Source organism: Anopheles ziemanni, unplaced genomic scaffold (assembly GCF_943734765.1).
Source record: "Anopheles ziemanni unplaced genomic scaffold, idAnoZiCoDA_A2_x.2 scaffold_36_ctg1, whole genome shotgun sequence".
Classification (NCBI taxonomy): Eukaryota; Metazoa; Arthropoda; class Insecta; order Diptera; family Culicidae; genus Anopheles; species Anopheles ziemanni.
The window spans coordinates 365,672-386,826 of record NW_026690076.1 but is presented as its reverse complement, the minus strand read 5'-3'; the positions used below and the strand labels follow the sequence as shown (position 1 = coordinate 386,826).

General features: G+C 41.6%; 2 protein-coding genes across 2 annotated transcripts in view; both read left to right on the top strand.

Annotated features, from left to right (window-relative positions):
- The window catches only part of LOC131292933 (uncharacterized), a 108,793-nt gene extending 106,708 nt beyond the window's left edge, over positions 1–2,085 (top strand). Inside the window, exon 3 of the mRNA XM_058321030.1 lies at positions 1,978–2,085. Within this exon, the coding sequence (XP_058177013.1) occupies positions 1,978–2,085 (108 nt within the window). The remainder of the gene's footprint in view (positions 1–1,977) is intronic.
- An 854-nt stretch (positions 2,086–2,939) lies between these two features.
- LOC131292932 (uncharacterized protein K02A2.6-like) lies at positions 2,940–13,669 on the top strand. The gene is made up of 3 exons (XM_058321028.1): positions 2,940–3,029; positions 3,581–4,656; positions 12,625–13,669. Exons 1-3 carry the CDS (start codon positions 2,940–2,942, stop codon positions 13,667–13,669), a joined length of 2,211 nt encoding a protein of 736 aa, XP_058177011.1.
- Positions 13,670–21,155: the final 7,486 nt, after the last annotated feature.

The following is a 21,155-nucleotide window of genomic DNA, read 5'->3' as shown; positions in this document are numbered from 1 at the left end:
ACGTTTTTATAATCACTTTTGATTTTTGTTTCACAATTTTTACTTACTGTTTTTTTTTTGTTACTTACAGTACCATACGCATCCTGTATCGGGCGATGGTTTTATGATTTATGATGCTCCTCTGACGGGCGTTGTGTTTTACTGCTCCTCTAGCGGGCGTAGTTTAGTTTCTGGAAAACCGGCTGTGAATGACTTCCTTCTCGGTGTAATGGATGGCTCCTTTTTGTCCTGTGTGAGCTGCTAACTGCACAGGTGACTCGGGATCCTTTTTACACGGCTGCACTCGGCGATCAGGAAAGTCTTTTTAAGTTTGGGATTCGGTGGTAACTATCACTCTAGCGTGGTTACTTTCACTTTCACTTGTACTTAATTTCACATAGCGCGGTCCCTATTCGGGCGCCAGTAAACGCACTGCTGCTGGTGTTTGAGTTTTAAAAAAACTTAAACTTTATTTCCTACAACATATGTGCGGGTTAATACCCAACTATCGGTTTCGGATGCTGGATACCAACTGATGATCGGTTCGCGATCTGGATCGTTGGTTCACGGTCTTCTGATGCTAAGTGGTCCGCGTCGCTGCGGGAATCTGCAACTCAGCATACTGCGGGCGGTCCGCGTTGCTATGGGAAGCTGCAACTCAGCATAATGTTGTGGTCCGGGTGCCGCGTCGCGATGATCGAATGTTGACTCACAATGTATGCTCTGGCGATGTCCACAATGTATGCGATGGCGTTGTCCACAATGTATACGCTTGCGTTGTCTTGACTGATGTGTATTCTTCGTAATCTCTTTCTGGAGCATATTTAATTATCTTCTACCGTTGATGGACCATATTTGGTGCTGTTGAGGAAATTGTGTATACAAAGTTAAACTAACTTCCATAGAATATTACTAAAATAAATGAGAAACACGAAGATTAATATTTCTTCAAGTTCCACAAACTCTTTATGTGGCTCATCATGTTCCGATTTTGGCGCCTGGTTTTTGTTATGTGCTTTGCTTAGCGCTCTTAAAACAAAATGGATGTAGTTCATTAAATTCAATTGCTTTATTCAACAATATTCAATGATCAACTTGAAATTATAGAAACGCATTTCAACCGCCATCAAATAGTGTACTTAGCATTTTTTGCAGCGGACTTAGCTTTCGAACTCTGAGCTACAGAGACTTTCTTTGCTTTACGAGCTGTACTCGTTTCTGCGCGAATTTGTTCCTCTTTTTGTTTTTTTGTAGCTTAACTAACAGAAATGACTCTCCGTGCCATTTCCCTTACATAAAAAATGTTGCCACAAAAGATGCTCGGTCTCCGCGACATCTCCCTTGCATACAAAATTAGGCCGCTAACGGTGATCGGTCTGGGAAAGATGATTCTTTAGAAAGATCAGGTGCGGTCCAGTTCAGTGAGGTGAAGTGAACGCGTGCAATATAGTGAATATTTGTGTAGCTTCGCCATAATGTAGGAAACACCCGACGTCTAGGCTGCTGCTGCGCACGGCTAACCTTCACGCCGATTGCTGGCGCAATAGGGAAGTGTATGGTTGAGCCTTCGTGCATCACTATGACACGCCCACTAGGCCAGCTCATTAACGCATACCACTCAATTATGTTTCTACCAGGCCGAAGGATGAGCATATAATTAAATGTACGCTGAAGGTGTTGGCGGTATTGATCATTATCTTTTTTGTCAACTATAGTTTTTATTTGACTTTCTGAAAGATTCATATTTTGATACGGTATTATGCCATCTAATACAGTTTTAATAGTTTTTTCATATATTTCCTCTAGATCTAGCAGCATTGCTTGCTTGACTGTATTGGTTTGAAGCAGTGAAACCATTTTTGCTAATTCATGTTGCAGAATGGAGCACCAAAGCTCGAACCAATGTTGACTTGAATGCATCTTCCAGTCAAGAAATTCTGAATCTACTGAGGAAGGCCACCATGAACACCATACATTGTTCAATCGTGGCACCTACAGGCACGAAAGTGCAAGGAGGGCACGTCAAGTGCAGAGGAGAAGGAGAGCACGCAAGTGCAGAAAGAGGGCGAGAAATCGCAGAACGAGTCAGCACGCCAAGTGCAGTAAAAGGGAAGAGGCCATGCCTCAAGAACAAGAGCAAGTCCCCATTTTCGGGTTTTTAGGAGGTATTGGTGTCGGATCGATCTCCTGAGCCGCTTAAGTTGCACTGCACCGAGTCCGTCGCTTTAGGCTTGGGAAACATGACCCTGGTAGGCAGGGGGTACCTGTTAGTCCTTTAGCGACACGCGCTTTCACCCTTCAGGAGTTAGTTGCGTGCCACAGCGTCCGTAAACTGAGATTTTAACCTAGGGACAGAAGCCCTTCCATCCATGCTTCTACCGTGTAGGTGCATAGCGGGATGGAATCCAAAGGGCAAGAGGAGGGAGTATGCTTGTTTCGTAGTCCGGGACATCGGGGCATCGAGCAAGCTGAACCCTTGTCCAAACACCATACATTGTCAATTTTCAAGCAACAGGGCATGATTGACGGAGTCGAAGTAAGCGAGGAAGCCCGTATAAACACCCGGAAGCACATTGTTATGTATTGGATTTGACGCAATGACATTTAGTCCATTGACAGTTGACGTTTAGTTCAGTGACAGTTGACACAACTCTCACTCTCGCTGGTACTAGCATTGCAAGTAGATCGTCTGTAAACCCTCATGTGAAATATTGAGAAGAAAATAAAGTTTGTTAAGTAAAATACGCAACATTTTGGTGTCAGAAGTGGGATAGTGCTGAAAAAAGTTCCATTAGCGTGTACGATACATCGGTGTACGAGCAAACGAGGCTGCAGCACCACGCGATACATCACACACGAGCACACCTACATCCCGATAAAAAAAGTGAGGTTAGCGAAAGCACGTGGAAAAATCTCCAGACATCGAGTTTACTTGCGGTGCACGCTAAAACACGAAAACGATGAACAACGAGAATAAGGAGCTGGTGCAGGCACTCTCTGGAATGCTCATCCAAGCATTGAGGGAATCCATGGGACCCGCCCTCCAACAAGTAAGTGCTGAGCAACGAAGTGCTGGTGAAAACTCAGCGCCGCAACCGAAAGCACCGCCATTCGCTATAGCGTTGTTTTGCTTTTCGCTGTCCGTCGGTGGAACGATCGCTCGATTCTCTTGTACCGATTCTCTCGTTCCATCGATTCCATATGATCCACGCTTCCGAGAGCTCAGTCGGAGTACGGACCCCTTGGGCGCGAAAGCGACAGAAGACATCTAAATCGCGGCTCAGTATTGCTTGCGCGGTCGCCCCCATTATCAGAGGCGGAGCCCTTTAAAAAATGAGCGAAAACTCTCAAAAATGTTTCATGGGTATGGTCATGGGAAAATCGACAATACGGCTCCAAAACGGAACAGAGAAACAATGCAGCTACGCCCTGCAATGGTTGTGGTGGATCACACCCAAGAAGTGTTTGCCGTTTTCGAAATACCTTATGCAACACGTGTCATAAGAAGGGACATCTCTCAAAAGTCTGCCGCTCAGGTAGTGCAACACAAGAACGATCTAGAAGCAACCAGGTCCCTACTTATCACATCGATTCGGTACAGCCAATAAACTCAGTTCGAAATACAGCTTTCGCTACCAAGCTGATGATCGATGTGAACATAGACGGCAAGCGTACCGAAATGGAATTGGACACAGGAGCACCCTGCGGGATTATAGGCGAAACGACGTTACGGGCAATTAAGGCAAGATATTCTCTTAAGCCAACGGATAGACAATTTACCAGCTATACGGGACATCGGATCAATTGTCTTGGTCGCTTACCGGTGAACGTAAAAGTAGGTGACGTAACGCGTAAGCTTAACCTGTATGTCGTATCTGGGAAAACAGACTCGCTCTTCGGTCGTGAGTGGATCGCACACTTCGCGGACCAGTTAGACCTCGGTAAAATGATAGCTCCAAACGCAGCGGTGAATACCATCAGTTCCAAGCTCACATCAGACCGTGAAACTCAACTGAACTCGTTGCTCAACAGTTATGATAATGTGTTTAGCGAAGTACCCGGTAAACTGACAGGTCCACCCGCTTCAGTACATCTCAAACCCGATGCCACACCCATTTTCGCGAGAGCACGAGATGTTCCATATGCATTACGCGATAAGTATGCCGCGGAAATCGAAAAGAAACTCAAATCTGGTTTCTATGAGAAGGTGGAGTACTCCGAGTGGGCTTCGCCGACGCACGTAGTGGCTAAGAAAAATGGAAGCATTCGAATCACCGAAAATTACAAGCCTACTGTGAATCCGAGAATGATCATCGACGAACATCCGATCCCCAGAGTAGATACCATTTTTAACCAGATGAAAGGAGCTACACTTTTCTGCCACCTGGACATCACCGATGCGTATACTCACTTGCCGATAGACGAAGAGTTTCGGAAAATACTCACCTTAAATACCACTACACACGGGCTTATACGTCCAACGCGTGCTGTGTATGGTGCCGCCAACATACCCGCGATCTGGCAACGTCGAATGGAGGAAATTCTTCTAGGACTTACGAATGTTGTTAGCTTCTACGACGACATCATCGTATTTGCCAAAAATTTTGAAGAACTGCTACAAGCTCTGACGCGCATTTTGAGTAGAATCCAGCAAAGTGGAGTCAAGACAACGCCAGCGTATACATTGTGGACAACGCCATTGCATACATTGTGGACATCGCCAGAGCATACATTGTGAGTCAACATTCGATCATCGCGACGCGGCCCCCGGACCACAACATTATGCTGAGTTGCAGCTTCCCATAGCAACACGGACCGCCCGCATTATGCTGAGATTGCAGATTCCCGCAGCGACGCGGACCACCTAGAATCAGAAGACCGTGAACCAACGATCCAGATCGCGAACCGATCATCAGTTGGTATCCAGCATCCGAAACCGATAGTTGGGTATTAACCCGCACATATGTTGTAGGAAATAAAGTTTAAGTTTTTTTAAAACTCAAACACCAGCAGCAGTGCGTTAACTGGCGCCCGAATAGGGACCGCGCTATGTGAAATTAAGTACAAGTGAAAGTGAAAGTAACCACGCTAGAGTGATAGTTACCACCGAATCCCAAACTTAAAAAGACTTTCCTGATCGCCGAGTGCAGCCGTGTAAAAAGGATCCCGAGTCACCTGTGCAGTTAGCAGCTCACACAGGACAAAAAGGAGCCATCCATTACACCGAGAAGGAAGTTATTCACAGCCGGTTTTCCAGAAACTAAACTACGCCCGCTAGAGGAGCAGTAAAACACAACGCCCGTCAGAGGAGCATCATAAATCATAAAACCATCGCCCGATACAGGATGCGTATGGTACTGTAAGTAACAAAAAAAAACAGTAAGTAAAAATTGTGAAACAAACACAAATTGTGAAACAAAAATCAAGTGATTACAAAAACGCGATTAACAAATATTAAGTAAAATTACCTAGTGAAGTGAAAAACGTGTTAAAACAAACAAAAAATCCTGGAGGATCTTATAAATTCATTACAATCTTTTTCCTTCAAAATGTCGAGACCAGACCTTGACCAAATTATTAACCGCATTGCCGCACTCGAAGCGTGCAATGTCGCCCCCGCTCAGATCGATTATTCCGATCCACCGCTTTATTTTACAAAGCCAGATGGAACAAGTGTAAATCCCGAAAGTTTTGAAAAAATCCCTGATTTGGTAAAGGATCTACCAAATTTCACTGGGGATCCCAGCGAACTGAATAGCTGGTTGAGTGACGTAGACAGCTTGGTAAAACTGTACCAAACTAAAAGTACAGACACACTTGAACGCCAAAACAAATACCATATGATCTGCAAATTCATTCGCAGAAAAATCCGCGGTGAAGCGAACGATTCACTCGTTGCTTCAAACGTAGGCATAAATTGGAACCTGATCAAAAAAACATTGGTCACGTATTACGGTGAAAAGAGAGATTTGGAAACATTAGACTTCCAACTTATGAGCGTGCAGCAAAAGAATCGCTCACTGGAAGTATACTACGATGAAGTAAATAGATTGCTCTCCCTCATAGCAAATCAAATAAACACTGACGAAAGATTCACACACCCCGAAGCCTCAAGAGCTTTAATCGAAATGTACAACAAAAAAGCAATCGATGCTTTCATGAGAGGACTGGATGGAGACGTTTATAAATTCATTAGAAATTATGAACCGACATCCCTTGCAGGAGCGTACAGCTACTGCATTTCATTTCAAAATATTGAGTGTAGAAAAATGCTAACCAAACCAAGGCCATATATCCCACCAACGGCACCAAGGAATATGATTCCCTTACCGCCACCAACGCCCATAAGATATACAAATCCACCTCCGCCACCAAGGCCTTACCATCCCAAACCGTTCACGGGAAACAGAAATTTTAATAATTTCGCCCAAAAGAACAACCAACATTACCAACAAAAACCATTTAACAATTTTCAACGTCAACCGCCACCAGAGCCTATGGAAGTTGACCATTCCATCAGAACACAACAAGTGAACTATGGAAACCGCCCTAACTCAAACAACGTTCGACCCCCAAAACGTCCCAGGGTCAATAATATCCAAACACAGTCAGGACACTCAAATACGGTGAACCACATAACGGATGCCAATCCGCCACAACAATTTGAAAACGGTAACCCCGCGAACAACACAATAGATAACAACACATTACAATCGTTCGAGAGATACCTCCGAACCATTGAAAAACAAGAAGGATGCAACTTCAGTGACACTATCGAAGTCGCAGAACTTAATTTTTTAGAATAAACTCGGCGTTGCCTTATTTTCTTTTTTATGGTAACGCCTCGGAGCCATTAAAAATGCTCATTGATACCGGTTCTAATAAAAACTATATCCACCCGAAACATGCTAAAATTTCCCACAAAATTGATAAACCATTTTATGTATCTTCTGTAGCAGGAGACATAAAAATCGAAGCTTATTCACAAGCCCGTTTATTCAAACCATTTTCAGATAAAATGTTAAAATTTTATCATCTTGAAAACTTGAAATCATTCGATGCCATAATAGGGCACGATTCACTGAAAGAAATCAAAGCAGTTATTGACACAGCCAATGATGAATTAATCATTGACGGCACAAATGTAATACCCCTACAACAATATGCACTACAGGAAGTAAATAAAATAAACATCCGCGATAGTCATCTCAACCAAAACGAAAAAATACAGCTACATAACCTATTACAGGAATATCAGGATCTTTTCCAACCACCTGATTCTAAATTACCTTTTACCTCACAAGTAAAAGCTACCATAAGGACAAAAAATGAATCCCCAATCTACAGTAAAACTTATCCTTATCCCCAAGCACTTAAAGGTGAAGTTAACAGGCAAATTGAAAAACTACTACATGATGGAATCATCAGACCTTCAAAATCCCCATACAATGCACCAGTGTGGATTGTTCCAAAAAAACTGGACGCTGCCAATGAAAAAAAATATAGACTTGTCATAGACTACAGAAAATTAAATACTCAAACAATAAGTGATAAATATCCTATTCCGGATCCATCTACTGTTTTAGCCAATTTAGGCTCAAATAAATTTTTCACTACCCTTGATCTAGCATCAGGATTTCATCAAGTACCCATGTCGGAGAACGACATCGAAAAAACTGCATTTTCGATAAACAATGGAAAATATGAATTCGTACGCATGCCCTTTGGATTAAAAAATGCACCCTCCATATTCCAACGCGTCATGGACGACACTTTGAGAGAACATATCGGAAAAATATGTCACGTTTACATCGATGACATTATCATTTTTAGTGAAACAGTTGAAGAACATCTGCAAAACTTGAAAATTGTCTTAGACACATTGCGAGCCGCAAATTTCAAAATACAGCCAGACAAATCCGAATTCTTAAAAACTGAAGTCGAATTCCTCGGATTCATTGTCTCAAGTGAAGGACTTAAGCCAAACATAAAAAAAGTTGAAGCCATAAAAAAATTCCCAGAACCACAGAACCTCAAAGAACTGAGAAGATTCTTAGGACTGTCAGGTTATTACCGCAGGTTTATTAAAAACTATGCACACTTGGCAAAACCCATCACAAAACTCCTAAGAGGGGAGGATGGCCATCGCCAAATTTCAAAAAACGAATCAAAAAATGTTCCTATTAAATTTGATCAAAATGCAAAGAACGCATTCCAAACCTTGAAAGACATAATATCTTCTAATGATGTTTTAGTTTTTCCAGATTTCCAGAAGCCATTTGAACTGACAACAGATGCATCAGATAAAGCACTAGGAGCTGTGCTTTCACAAAAATGCCACGACGGAGATAGACCAATAACCTTCATTTCCCGAACTCTTTCCCAAACTGAGGAAAATTATGCAACAAACGAAAAGGAGATGCTTGCCATCGTGTGGGCACTACATACACTGAGAAATTTCATATACGGAGCGAAAATTAATATCCATACTGATCATCAACCATTAACATTTGCTTTATCACCGCAGAACAACAACGCAAAGCTGAAACGATGGAAATCATTCATAGAGGAACATGATTACCAGTTATGCTACAAACCAGGAAGATCGAACGTCGTAGCCGACGCCCTTTCCAGAATACAAATTAACTCACTAACACCAACCCAGCACTCAGCTGATGAAGACGATAATTCATATATCCCTTCAACAGAAGCACCTATTAATGTATTCCGCAACCAACTAATATTTAAAATCGGAACTAATTCCTCTTCCGAACTAATAAGCCCTTTCCCGAAATTTAAAAGGCATATTTTCATTGAACCAAATTTTACTATTGATTTTATCAAGGATAAATTCAAAAAAGTTATTAATCCAAACGTAATTAATGGAATTTACACAGATGAACAAACAATGGGAATTATCCAACAAGTTTATAAAAATCTTTACAATCCAAAAACAGTTAAAGCTAGATTTTCTCAAATACAAGTCGAAGATCTTTGCGACGTAGAAAAACAAATCGAAGAGATTAAAAATATCCATAATTTTGCACACAGAAACGCTAAGGAAAATTCATTGCAATTCATAAAAAAATTCTACTTCCCCGGAATGAGAAAAAGTATTCAAAATATTGTTAAAAATTGTGAGATATGCAAAACCGAAAAATACGATAGAAAACCACAAGTATTTATACCAGTAAAAACACCAATACCGACATATCCAGGAGAGATAATTCATATTGATATATTTGCATACAACGCAAACTTTTTATTTATCACGTCAATCGATAAATTTTCAAAGTACGTTAAAATTCGACCGATAAAATCGAAATCAATTGCTGACATAAAGGAAGTATTACTACAACTTTTATATGACTGGGACTTGCCAGCCCAAATTGTTATAGACAACGAATGTACTTTTGTATCGAATGTAATCGAACAATCAATACTAAATCTAGGAGTCAAAATCTTCAAAACTCCAGTTAATCGTTCAGAAACGAATGGTCAAGTAGAAAGATGCCATTCGACTATTAGAGAAATAGCGAGATGTACGAAAAAACTCAATCCAGAAATGAGTATTATAACATTAGTGCAACAAGCCGTTTATAAATATAATCATAGCATTCACTCATTCATAAAGGACACACCAAGAAATGTGTACGTAGGAGAACGATCAGATGATCCACAAGAAAGAGCAAGAATAAGAGAAGCTACAAATGAAAGAATACTCGAAATATTCAAAAAGAATGATGAAAAAATCAAAGATGAAAAATATAAAGACTATGAAGAAAATGAATACGTATATGAAAGGAAGAAAACAAATAATAAACGCGAAAGTCGTTTTAATATAATAAAAGTAAAGGAGAATCATCCAACTTATATAATCGATTCGAATAATCGAAAAATTCATAAAATGAATCTAAGAAAATAAGGAAGAAATATTAATACACTCTTGAAATTCTTTTAACTATCGTTACAGAGTGATTACAACCCTGTTGATCAAGCTTATTGTAGCAGATATAAGCATATATGATCTAAGTAAAAATCCCTTAGCTATAATACCAATAAGTAAAGCTAAAGTTCAAATCGGATATGTAAGGACGATACATCCAATCGATTTAGCAAACATAGAAGAAGCAGTAGAGAGAACGTTAGAAGAAATTCCAAATGGAATCTATACGGCATCAATTGAAAGTTTGATTAATATAAAAGCTAGAACGCTACAGGAAACCTTTAGAAAGATTAGACCGTTTACAAACAGGGAAAAACGATGGGACACGATCGGAAAAGTTTGGAAATGGATCGCAGGAAATCCAGACGCCGACGACCTACACATTACATTATTAACTCAACGATAAACTCCCTAATTGCTGAAAACAACAAACAAGTAGTTATCAACCAAGGTTTAAATGAACGACTCCAACAAATAACAGAAGTCGCCAACACGGTTATCAACATTGAAAATCAACGATACGAAACGCACCAGACAGAGATTCGTCAACTGATCCTGTTATCAAACATGAACATGCTACAAGAAAAATTAGAAGTAATTGAAGATGCCATCATACTCGCGAAACACGGGATTCCAAGCAGCAAGCTACTATCCCTAGATGATCTAAACTCCATAGCCCAATTCCTAGAGAGTAACAACATTACTTACCGTACTCCAGAGGAATTGCTAGGGCAATCAACTGCGCAAGTTGCTGTAAATCAAACGCATATTATCTACATACTAAAGTTCCCCAAAGTAACCACACAAATGTACGAATACGAATACATTGACTCCATAATCCAGCACGAGAGACGGATTATCGTAAAACAAAATTTCATAATACGAAATCGAACGCATGTATTCGAAATTACGGAAAGATGCCAAGAGCAGGAAGATTTCTACATATGCCAACAAGTAAATCTGCAACAACCCACCAAATGCATAGAAAAACTCGTGAAACGAGAAGACGCTGAATGTCAATACGAAAAAATTTACTCGAAAGGATTGGTGAAACGCATTAATGACGCCAATATTCTCATTAATGATGCAATCGCAGAAATATCGTCAAATTGCAGTAATGCAAACCAAGTATTGAACGGGTCATACTTGATACAATTTGAAAATTGCAACATAATCATCAACGGAGAAATTTATTCAAACAATGAAGCCATCATTCCCGGTAAACCATACCACTCGACAGCGGGAATAAAAGTCAACATAAGCGAAATTGAAGACAGACCACCGATAGAATATCTAAACAATCTTACGTTGCAACATCGAGAAACGCTACAAAGTATAAATCTACAGAACAATTCCATCAAATGGAAAATTCATGCATTCGGAGGAACGTTCATGTTACTATTCATATGCGCAACCGTAATCTGCTTATTTTTCAATAGAAGGAGAATGGTAAAAGTAAACATAAACCAAAAACCGCAACGAGGAGAAACATTCGTAAGCAGACCAACATCATTCCACGCAGCAACAAGACTTTGAGGACAAAGTCATTTAAGAAGGGAGGAGTCAAGACAACGCCAGCGTATACATTGTGGACAACGCCATCGCATACATTGTGGACATCGCCAGAGCATACATTGTGAGTCAACATTCGATCATCGCGACGCGGCCCCCGGACCACAACATTATGCTGAGTTGCAGCTTCCCATAGCAACACGGACCGCCCGCATTATGCTGAGATTGCAGATTCCCGCAGCGACGCGGACCACCTAGAATCAGAAGACCGTGAACCAACGATCCAGATCGCGAACCGATCATCAGTTGGTATCCAGCATCCGAAACCGATAGTTGGGTATTAACCCGCACATATGTTGTAGGAAATAAAGTTTAAGTTTTTTTAAAACTCAAACACCCGCAGCAGTGCGTTAACTGTGGCTTGAAGCTCAATCGTTCGAAATGTGTTTTTGCTACCTCGTCACTCGAATGCTTAGGACACCGCATCGATCGCGAAGGACGACACAAGTCTACAAAACACATTGAAGCGACTCGAGACGTACCAAGACCATCTAACCCTGAAGAACTGCAGCGGTTTCTAGGAAAAGCCACATACTACTCAGCGTTCATACCCGATTTGTCTACAAGAGCAAAACCGTTACGCAGTATTTTGTCTGCAGAGCAATTTGAATGGACAGCCGAAGCTGACGAAGCTTTTCGAGATATAAAAAACATCTTGATCTCTCCACAAGTGCTTATCCAGTACGACCCGGCACTACCACTGATACTAGCAACGGACGCTAGCAAGACAGGCCTCGGAGCAGTACTCTCGCATCGACTGAACAACGGGACAGAACGACCCATAGCGTACGCAAGCTGTACCATGTCACCTACGGAACAACGCTATCCGGTGATCGACAAAGAAGCGCTAGCGATTGTATGGGCCGTCAAAAAGTTTTTCAACTACCTTTACGCACGGAAGTTTACGCTCGTTACGGATCACAAACCGTTGACGCAAATCCTGCATCCCGAAAAGTCGTTGCCAATACTGTGTATAAATCGCATGGGTTGGCCATGCGGATTACCTCGCGCACTTTAATTTCGATGTGGTACATCGATCGACCAACGAAAATAAAAACGCCGATTACTGTTCGCGCGTACCGAGCCGTTCTACACAGTCCGAGGCGAAACCTTCTCTCTCTTTGCAGGGGAGGAAATGACGATATAGATGCGTTCGAGGATTTCGTGCTCAACCAAATCCAACAACTGCCCATCAGAGCCGAGCAAATCGCACGTGAAACGCGAAAAGATGACCACTTAGGAAAGATCCTCAACGACTTAGAACTGGGAAGAAACCTAATACAAGCAGGGTACAAATCACCAGAAGCAAAGTACACGACGGTCGCAAAATGCTTGCTGTTCGAACATCGCGTCGTCGTTCCTGAGATCTACCGCCCTGCAATCCTCAAAGACCTGCATTCCGCGCACATTGGCGTAGTCAAGATGAAATCCCTTGCACGATCGTACGTCTACTGGCCAGGGATAGACAAGGACATCGAGAAGCTAGCCAAAGCATGCCACGAATGTGTACAGACAGCGTCAGCACCTCCTAAGTTCAACAAACACCATTGGGAGTATCCGTCCAACCCCTGGGAGCGTGTGCATATAGATTACGCTGGACCCGTTGCCGGTGCAATGCTGCTAGTCATCGTCGATGCATACAGCAAGTGGCTTGAGGTGAAAGTGACTCGCTCAACCACAACGGCAGCAACCATCGACATCCTGGATGAACTATTCGCATCCTACGGATCGCCACTGACAGTTGTGACCGACAACGGAACGCAATTCACTGCGGAAGACTTTACTTCATTCCTGCAACGAAGTGGTGTTAAGTTCCACAAACGCTCCGCGCCGTACCATCCAGCTACCAATGGGCAAGCAGAGCGCTACGTTCAGACCGTCAAGCGAGCTTTGAAGGCAATGAATTCTACAAGCTCTACACTTCAAGCGAATCTGAACGAATTCCTTCTTCAGTACCGCAAAGTACCGCATAGTGAAACCGGCGAGCCCCCAGCTAAACTGTTCTTAGGGCGAAACATTCGGTCACGTCTCGACCTACTCCGTCCGCAAACCGTCCAGACCAGAGCATCGGAGAAGCAACGAATAACCTTCGATCCAACGTACCGTACGTTCGAGCCAGGACAACTCGTTTATTGTCTTTCTGGTAATCCGAGAATGGACAAGTGGATTTGAGGAACAGTCGTCACACGGCTAGGCGACTTACACTACCTCATCGAGTGTGATGGCATCGAGATGAAGCGTCATGTCGACCAGATGCGACCTGCCCTGGACAACAGAACAGCCGACCTACCTAGTGAGCCTGGACCTCCACATGCCAGAGATGTGCTTACTCGTCGCAGGCACTACTACGGGTCAACCGAACCGTCACAGACACCATTGGTCAGCTCTCCCCGAACTGTGTCTGTTTCATCAGAGTCATCATAACCCGACTTATCGTATGATACACCGACCGGAAGTCCGACCCGAGCCAACGATGACCAGCCTATCGTACGTCGATCGTCTCGACAACGACACCCGCCTTCGCGTTACTCACCGTAGGACATCTTTAAGAAGGGAGGAGTGTTATGTATTGGATTTGACGCAATGACATTTAGTCCATTGACAGTTGACGTTTAGTTCAGTGACAGTTGACACAACTCTCACTCTCGCTGGTACTAGCATTGCAAGTAGATCGTCTGTAAACCCTCATGTGAAATATTGAGAAGAAAATAAAGTTTGTTAAGTAAAATACACAACACACATTATGATCTATTTAGCATTAAACCATGTTGAACAGAAAAGATCGAAAGTCGAAATCCTCGCTGGAGATGTTTGACTAGAAGTAGCTCAAACAATTTGCTAAACGCGAATAGCATGGTGGTCCGTCTTTTTGTGAACAGGGAACATCCATGATGATTTCCAAAGGAACGGAAAGCTTCGAGACTACAAGGATTTGTTGAAGATTTTTGTTAAGATCGGTACAAGGTCCTGAGCAGCAGAGAACATCTCTTCTTCGGTTCCCAATTCCGCAGAACACCCAATCTGCGTTAAGCCCGTTGGTTGACGAATTCACGGGTCCTAGACGGCCAAATCCTTCGCTTGGCCAGGACGTGAACCGCGCGCAAACACATAGGTTATGGATTCATATGTGTCCATATGTTGTTTTTGTGATTTTTTTCTCTTCGCCGGGGTCGTGCACCCACATTCTTCCGTTTTCCTTACTTTCTTTAATAACGCTTCCTCAGTAGACTTTTTTTTGGTCACTAAAAACTCACTGCCGATTAGTTTATCTTTTTTTTTTAACTGCTCTTTCAAACTGGATCAACTGCCCGCTAGGCGAGGTCGCATGCAAGTTGTCCTGCACTTGTGTCATCGGGCCTCGGGCGTGGGTAAAGGTAGGACGTTTTTATATGGGAGCTGGCACGCGGTAGAACGATGTAGGACGTTCGAGCAGTCGGATAAACAAGCAAATGGAGATGTGTGCGTGCATCAATTTATGCTAGTTGAGAGTGTGTGAGTGAGAACGAGCCGCCCAGGTTTATGTATGTAGTTGTGAAAAGTGGTTTCTTTCGGGTTGGTGGCGCAAAATAAACATGTCAAACTCCAATTCGAAAAATTATGAAAAATTTATTATCCCGGAAGGAATATCCCGGGCTCGTCTGTCCGGCGAATCGTCTAAAAATGTATTGAGATTTCATTACACTGCACAAAAACTGGTACGGACTGAACAACGGCATACTTGTGCTTACCCTCTTTAGCAAGACCAAGATTGGCGACATCGGTTGCACCGAAACTTCCGACTCCGTCTTTGCTGCCTCACATGTAGATTCCTCGGGCACTTCGTTGGCTTACGGGGATGCTGCTTTGGCGGCAATCACTCTAGCCTTTTAAGGATCCTTTTCTCCTAAAACTTTGTTCGCGTTGGTGCGCAACCATGTTAGCCCGGTTAGCTCTTGACTACAAATGGCGCCTTGGTTTTGTCAAATTTTCACCGAATCGTCGGGCAATTCTAGTACCTACACAAGGAAACACACGAGTGTACAGTTTTACATGTTTCACACACCATGTTAGATCGAAGGTGTTGCAACGCAACAGACTCACTTTCGGCCGGCAATAAGAAGATTGTTATGCTTTTTTTGAACTCTTTAATTGGTCAATAGTTAATAGAGAATAACGAAATGAATATAAATTGAGTTAAAAATTACAACGTGAGTCTTCTCCCGTTGCCCAGAAAGTAAGACCCGTTATCCTCTGCCGCGCGTCCTTTTATCACTTTCTGGCCTGTCACGCTACAACCTCGGTCCTTGCCCTTTGCTAATTTTCGGATATCAGGCGTTGCCCTGACCCGATTAGCTGTCGGTTCGGCACGTTCGCCTTTACCACTACTCCGATCACCGCGTATTAGTGGCAGAATATACTGATTATCAGCAGCGATGATCGGTCGTAGTTCCTAGCGCCCTCTACTTCTCAATATTTCTACACATCGGACCGTTGCAATACGCAACAGAAGCGGTACGTTCATAACACAGAAGAGGAAAATAGCAAAAAATAGCCTGGGCGTGTAAGGGAGAAAGCATGCACCGAGTCTTGTATACAACATCCAAAGCAATATTCAGGGGTGGTTGCGGATAGTGGAAAGTACTCGAAATCGCCTAGCGGGAGATGAATTCCTTCCTCAAAATCGGAATCAGGCACGACCGGTTCCGATTTTCTTTCGACTGGGATTTATATGTCAAACTGGCGATTTGTTTACTTTTTGCTTTGTTGTTTGCAACGGATTTTGTTCATTAGGCTAGTGTCAGTGCTTTTCCGCGTCAGCGGAGCTTCGCACGATTCGCTGCAAGCTTCGCACGATTTAATCGCACGATAAAATCAGAATCATTTGATTTTATCGGATGGACGCATCCGGTTTTATCCGTCAACAAAATTGGACTTTATGAACTCGAAGTTGTGGCTTTCATCTAAAAGCCCCGCTACACGAGCCGCAAACTCCAAGCGCAAACTCGAAAACCGTACAAGTTGACGTCAAATTCTTTGCGGTTCGTGTAGCCGTGTTTTGCGGTACCAATGCTGTCGCCAGTCAATGCAAGCGCAAAGTTTCTGACAGTCTATGCACGCGTCAGTCTCTGCTGTTTTTGTTTCAGTTAACTCAAAAAGCTTCCTTCAAAGCAAACAAGATCTTATTTCAGTTCACACAAAAAGTAAAAGATGGATAATCTGTTGATGAGTGAAGTGTGGCTAACTACCCTATCGCGGATCATCGAGTCGAGTACCCAAAACTTGAAACAAACTTGGAAAATCCAACGGAAATGTAATTTAGTAGTTTCATCTACAGTGAATTTATACTTGATATTCTAACTATAAAATGACAAAATATTACCGTAGCTGCAAAATAAACTCGTAAATTTATCCCCGTATTTCCGTTAATTTAGTTTTTGAGTTTTGTTATTTTCACAGTTGTTTCTTCTTCATCTTCTGGTTCTGATGCATTTGAGTTTGCGGTTAGCTGTCAAAAACTTTGCGGTTGCAGTTTTCAGCTGACGGAGCTGAAAAGATTTTGAAGAAAATTTTTCGGTTGTTCCCCTCTTTGCGTCGCAAACTTGTTGAGTTTGCGGCTTGTGTTGCGGGGCGGTAAGAAAAATAATAAAATTCATTTAATCGCCCAAGAATTTGAAAAATTACAGAAAAATTGGCGGGGACCTGTCGTCCGACAAAACATCGTGCGACAAAGCACTGACATCAGTCTTACTATCTAATATATAAAAGTCACCGTTGTCTGTATATATATATATATGTATGTATGTGATCGCATCACGCAAAATCTACCGGGCCGATTTACACCAAACTTGGCAGGAAGGTAGCTAATTTTCCAGGATTGAATGATCTGATTTTCGTTTGATGATATCTCCAATCCTCCCTACCCCTCCCGAACACCTACCCTCTAAAATTAATGAAAAACAATTATAGCTCCACCATTAGTGATTGGATTTTCATAAAAAATGATAAACATGCTGCTTACGTAGAGACATAGGATGGATTAAAATTTCATCTTTCCAGGGGAAGGGGAAAAGGGGGCTCCCATACTTCCCCCTACCCTAAAAAAAGGGTTAAAATGCAATATGGGTATCAATTTCGCAGTATTTATGGTTTCTGAATCGAATGGCGTCACTCATAATGTTCAATCTTAGCCCAGTCTCCCTTTACCCTTCTCCTCTTCAGTAAAAAATAGCAATGCTCAAAACTAAAAACGTTAATTCTTATCACACGTATGTAGCGCAAAATCTACTTAGTGTATCTGTGTCAAACTTGGCTGGAGTGTAGCTAATTTTTTTTCTAATACCCTCCTTCCCTTTCCCCCTTCACAATACCTATGCCTTAAAAAGATGAAAAATAATAATAATTCAACAATTATGGAATGGATTTTTACAACATTTGGTACACATACTATTTCAACATGTAGCCATATTGTGATAATATTTTATCCATTTGGCGGAAGGGGTAAGGGGGACTACCATCGTACTCCCTGGCTCAACAATGGTTACAATGCAATATGGGTATCATTTTCGTACAATTTGGGGTCACTAAATCGAATGGTCACAGTTTGTGTGCTCAATCTCATCTGTCCTACGTAGCAAATATTCTCAATTACACAAAATCTGTCTAATCAATTCAATCAAACATAATTATAAGAAAGCCAATTTTTCAAGTTTGAAATGCCCAACATTCTTATGCTTCCTTCCTGCCTACAACTTTCTATCACTTGAACGATATAAAATATCTAAAAATTTATGATGACATCCACCTTACGACAGATGCGACGGGTTTAAAACAAAGACACTATTTGACACCGTTAATATCGCGGGTTGATGGTAGAAGTGCCCTTAAATAATCGTCGATTGTCTGTTGTCCTGGTCCAACAGTGGTTTAGGCACAGTTTTTCTCATGCTTGCTTTAATAGATTAATTTTAAATGCTTGCACTAAGCTGGAAGCATAGTTAGGTAATGTATGCAAAATGTATATTTACATGGTTTCGTCGACTAAAGGTAATACTAAAATTTTCAACACATAGCAAAATTTAAGATTGTTAAACTGAAAACTGATACTGAATGCAAACACTCTTTCGTGTGGAATTTATTTCTACCCAGATGAAATCGGGTTAATCAGCTAGTAGAATAAATAATACGCTAAATTCAAATATGAAAATAATCAGATAACTGCAAAACCCGTTTTGTGGAACTTTGCGATATTACACGATCGGACATCATTTTTATGTCAAACGCCCTGCCAGAGCTTACTTGGGCAGTAAAAGTCTGGAAAAATATTACAGATCAATTCCTCGTCTAACAATGGTAGACACAAGTAAGACAAACTGAACACATAAATTAGAAAGAGCGATTGTCAAATATTTTCCTTTTATCGTACGGAACACGGTTTCCCTCAAAATTCCTCTGCGCATACAAAGAAACTTCTAATTTTTGTGTGGGCTGAGGTCGGCTAAAATAAAATTTGGAAATTTTTCCAGCACTCGAACAGTTTTTCGAGCAGAATTGTTGGTTGGCTCCTGTATGTATGTAGGTAAAGCCCTGTATTCGTTTAGTACAGAACTCCACAACTGCACGCACGCGCTTTTTGTAACAGTTTTCTTGAGAAATTATATCATAATATGCATTATGGTGCCCCCGAGCTGTCAATTTTAGCCTGGTTGGTTTCCTGTTGTGTAAACTAGCCGAGTGTTCTTGCTGCCGAAAAGGTATACATCTTCGTTAGCTTAGGTTCCTGTAAATTTATGATTTTGGAACACGGGGTTTAATCGGTAATTGATCGGTAATTATTCAAGTACCGTCTCGAGACGGAAATGTTGCTGATGACTTGTGCTGTTAATTTGTCCCGTCGAAACTGGGGCACGCAATGGTAAGTTGATTATTCTCATGCACTCAACATCGAACGAAATTGCAAAGCGAGTGGCGTCTACGGAAAGTGTAAAAAAATAGGTTGGGCGGTTAACGTGTTAACCCCGGCATTACAGTGAGCGTGGCTTGAATAGAATTCATCAATTTGACTTGTAGCAGTAGAAGCGATTGCGTTGAAAGTGTGTGCTTTATTTGTTTGCAAATCATTCTTAACGTTTTTATTTTCCCTTCTTTTTCTAGGGCGTAATGTTCATGGGCGCCTAAGGAAGTGCCTTCTTTCTGATTCAGCCTTGTTGATTTTTACATATTCTGTGGATGTGTTGAAGTTTGGTTACATCATCAAGATCAAAAGGCGGAGGAATACGAAAACAGTAGTGTAAAGTGTGGTAAGTGTTATTAATAAGTCAGTTTCAGATTGCTGCTTTACAAGTTCTTAAAATTAAGCTTGATCAATCTACGCCTCAATCATTGCATTCAATACAGTTTATAATTGTATTCCGTACAGCTCAATGAAACCAGTACATGTAGTTTGTGATGAGTAATTTTGAAATTAATTTCGATAATGGTTCATTAAATAACCGTATTTTTTACTAATGTAGTGCTGTAAGCAGTGGCGTCTCGTGAGAAAATGAGATGGTTGTGCACCTTCAAAAAAAGTAAAACCTTCTTAGATAAACCATATAACGTGGTTCATTAGAACCAGAACGACACGACACACGACGACGAATTTAGACAGGATGTAAAGTGAAAGAATAGTTTGAGGAACCTTGAATGATCAATTTAGTTCTGCAATCTTTAATTGCTACTAAATGAATCTACATGAAAAACGAGTTTAACAGCTCATCTACGATGTCCTGCTCAATGTTGATGTATAAATTGACTGGTAATTTCACGCTAAATAGAACAATTGCATGAACAATCTTTCGAATGAAAGTGTGTGCACCAGCAGTATTGCCCAGTCCAGCGTGCCTGCTTAGACATTTTTCAATTAACTTTAAATTGTTGGCTATATTTGCGTGTTTGTTTCTTCGATTTTATTCCAAAGTTTTATTTTCTTCCAAATTTACTTCACGAACGTCAATATCTACTCAATAAATACATCCGCGGTTCGTCAATGCCTGGGAATCAAATTCTTATTTGGCAAGTCAGACTCACTTCGGGTCCGGCCTGGGTACAATCTAATGTGCACAGGAAAGGCACCTATACATCGACAATTTCACATGGACGCATTCAACACATGTACGAAAGAACTAATGTGTACATATACGATTGGCTAGTGCACTGGCAGAAGTGCCCACTGCCCACCCGTAAACAAAACTGATCGACTTTCCAACTGGATTTTGACTCTTGCTAACAAGAAAACTAGCGTTTATTCATCGTTCGTAATGAGAATGGTATTATGAGACTGTTGTTAAGAGAACTGTTCTTATTTGATTAAAGATACTCGTTTGTAGCAGCGGTGCACCAGCAGAAGTGCCCAGCGCAACGTTGTAAGGCGTTAAGTAGATTTTGAACGCAGCTATTGCGGGTGAAAATTACAATACCATAACTAAACAAATAATTTTGTGATTCTTTTTATAAATTCAAGACTGTGCAGTGCACAGGTTGCTCAGGTGGACGAGACGCCACTACAGCCCGTAAGCATGTTGATGATGATGATGAAGAGTACCACCTCTTACCCCAACACAGGTTTAAGAGTGGCGGAGTTATCATAAGATGTAATTTTTTTTTCTGTACTACTTTCGGTGACTTTTTGCAAAGCCACTCT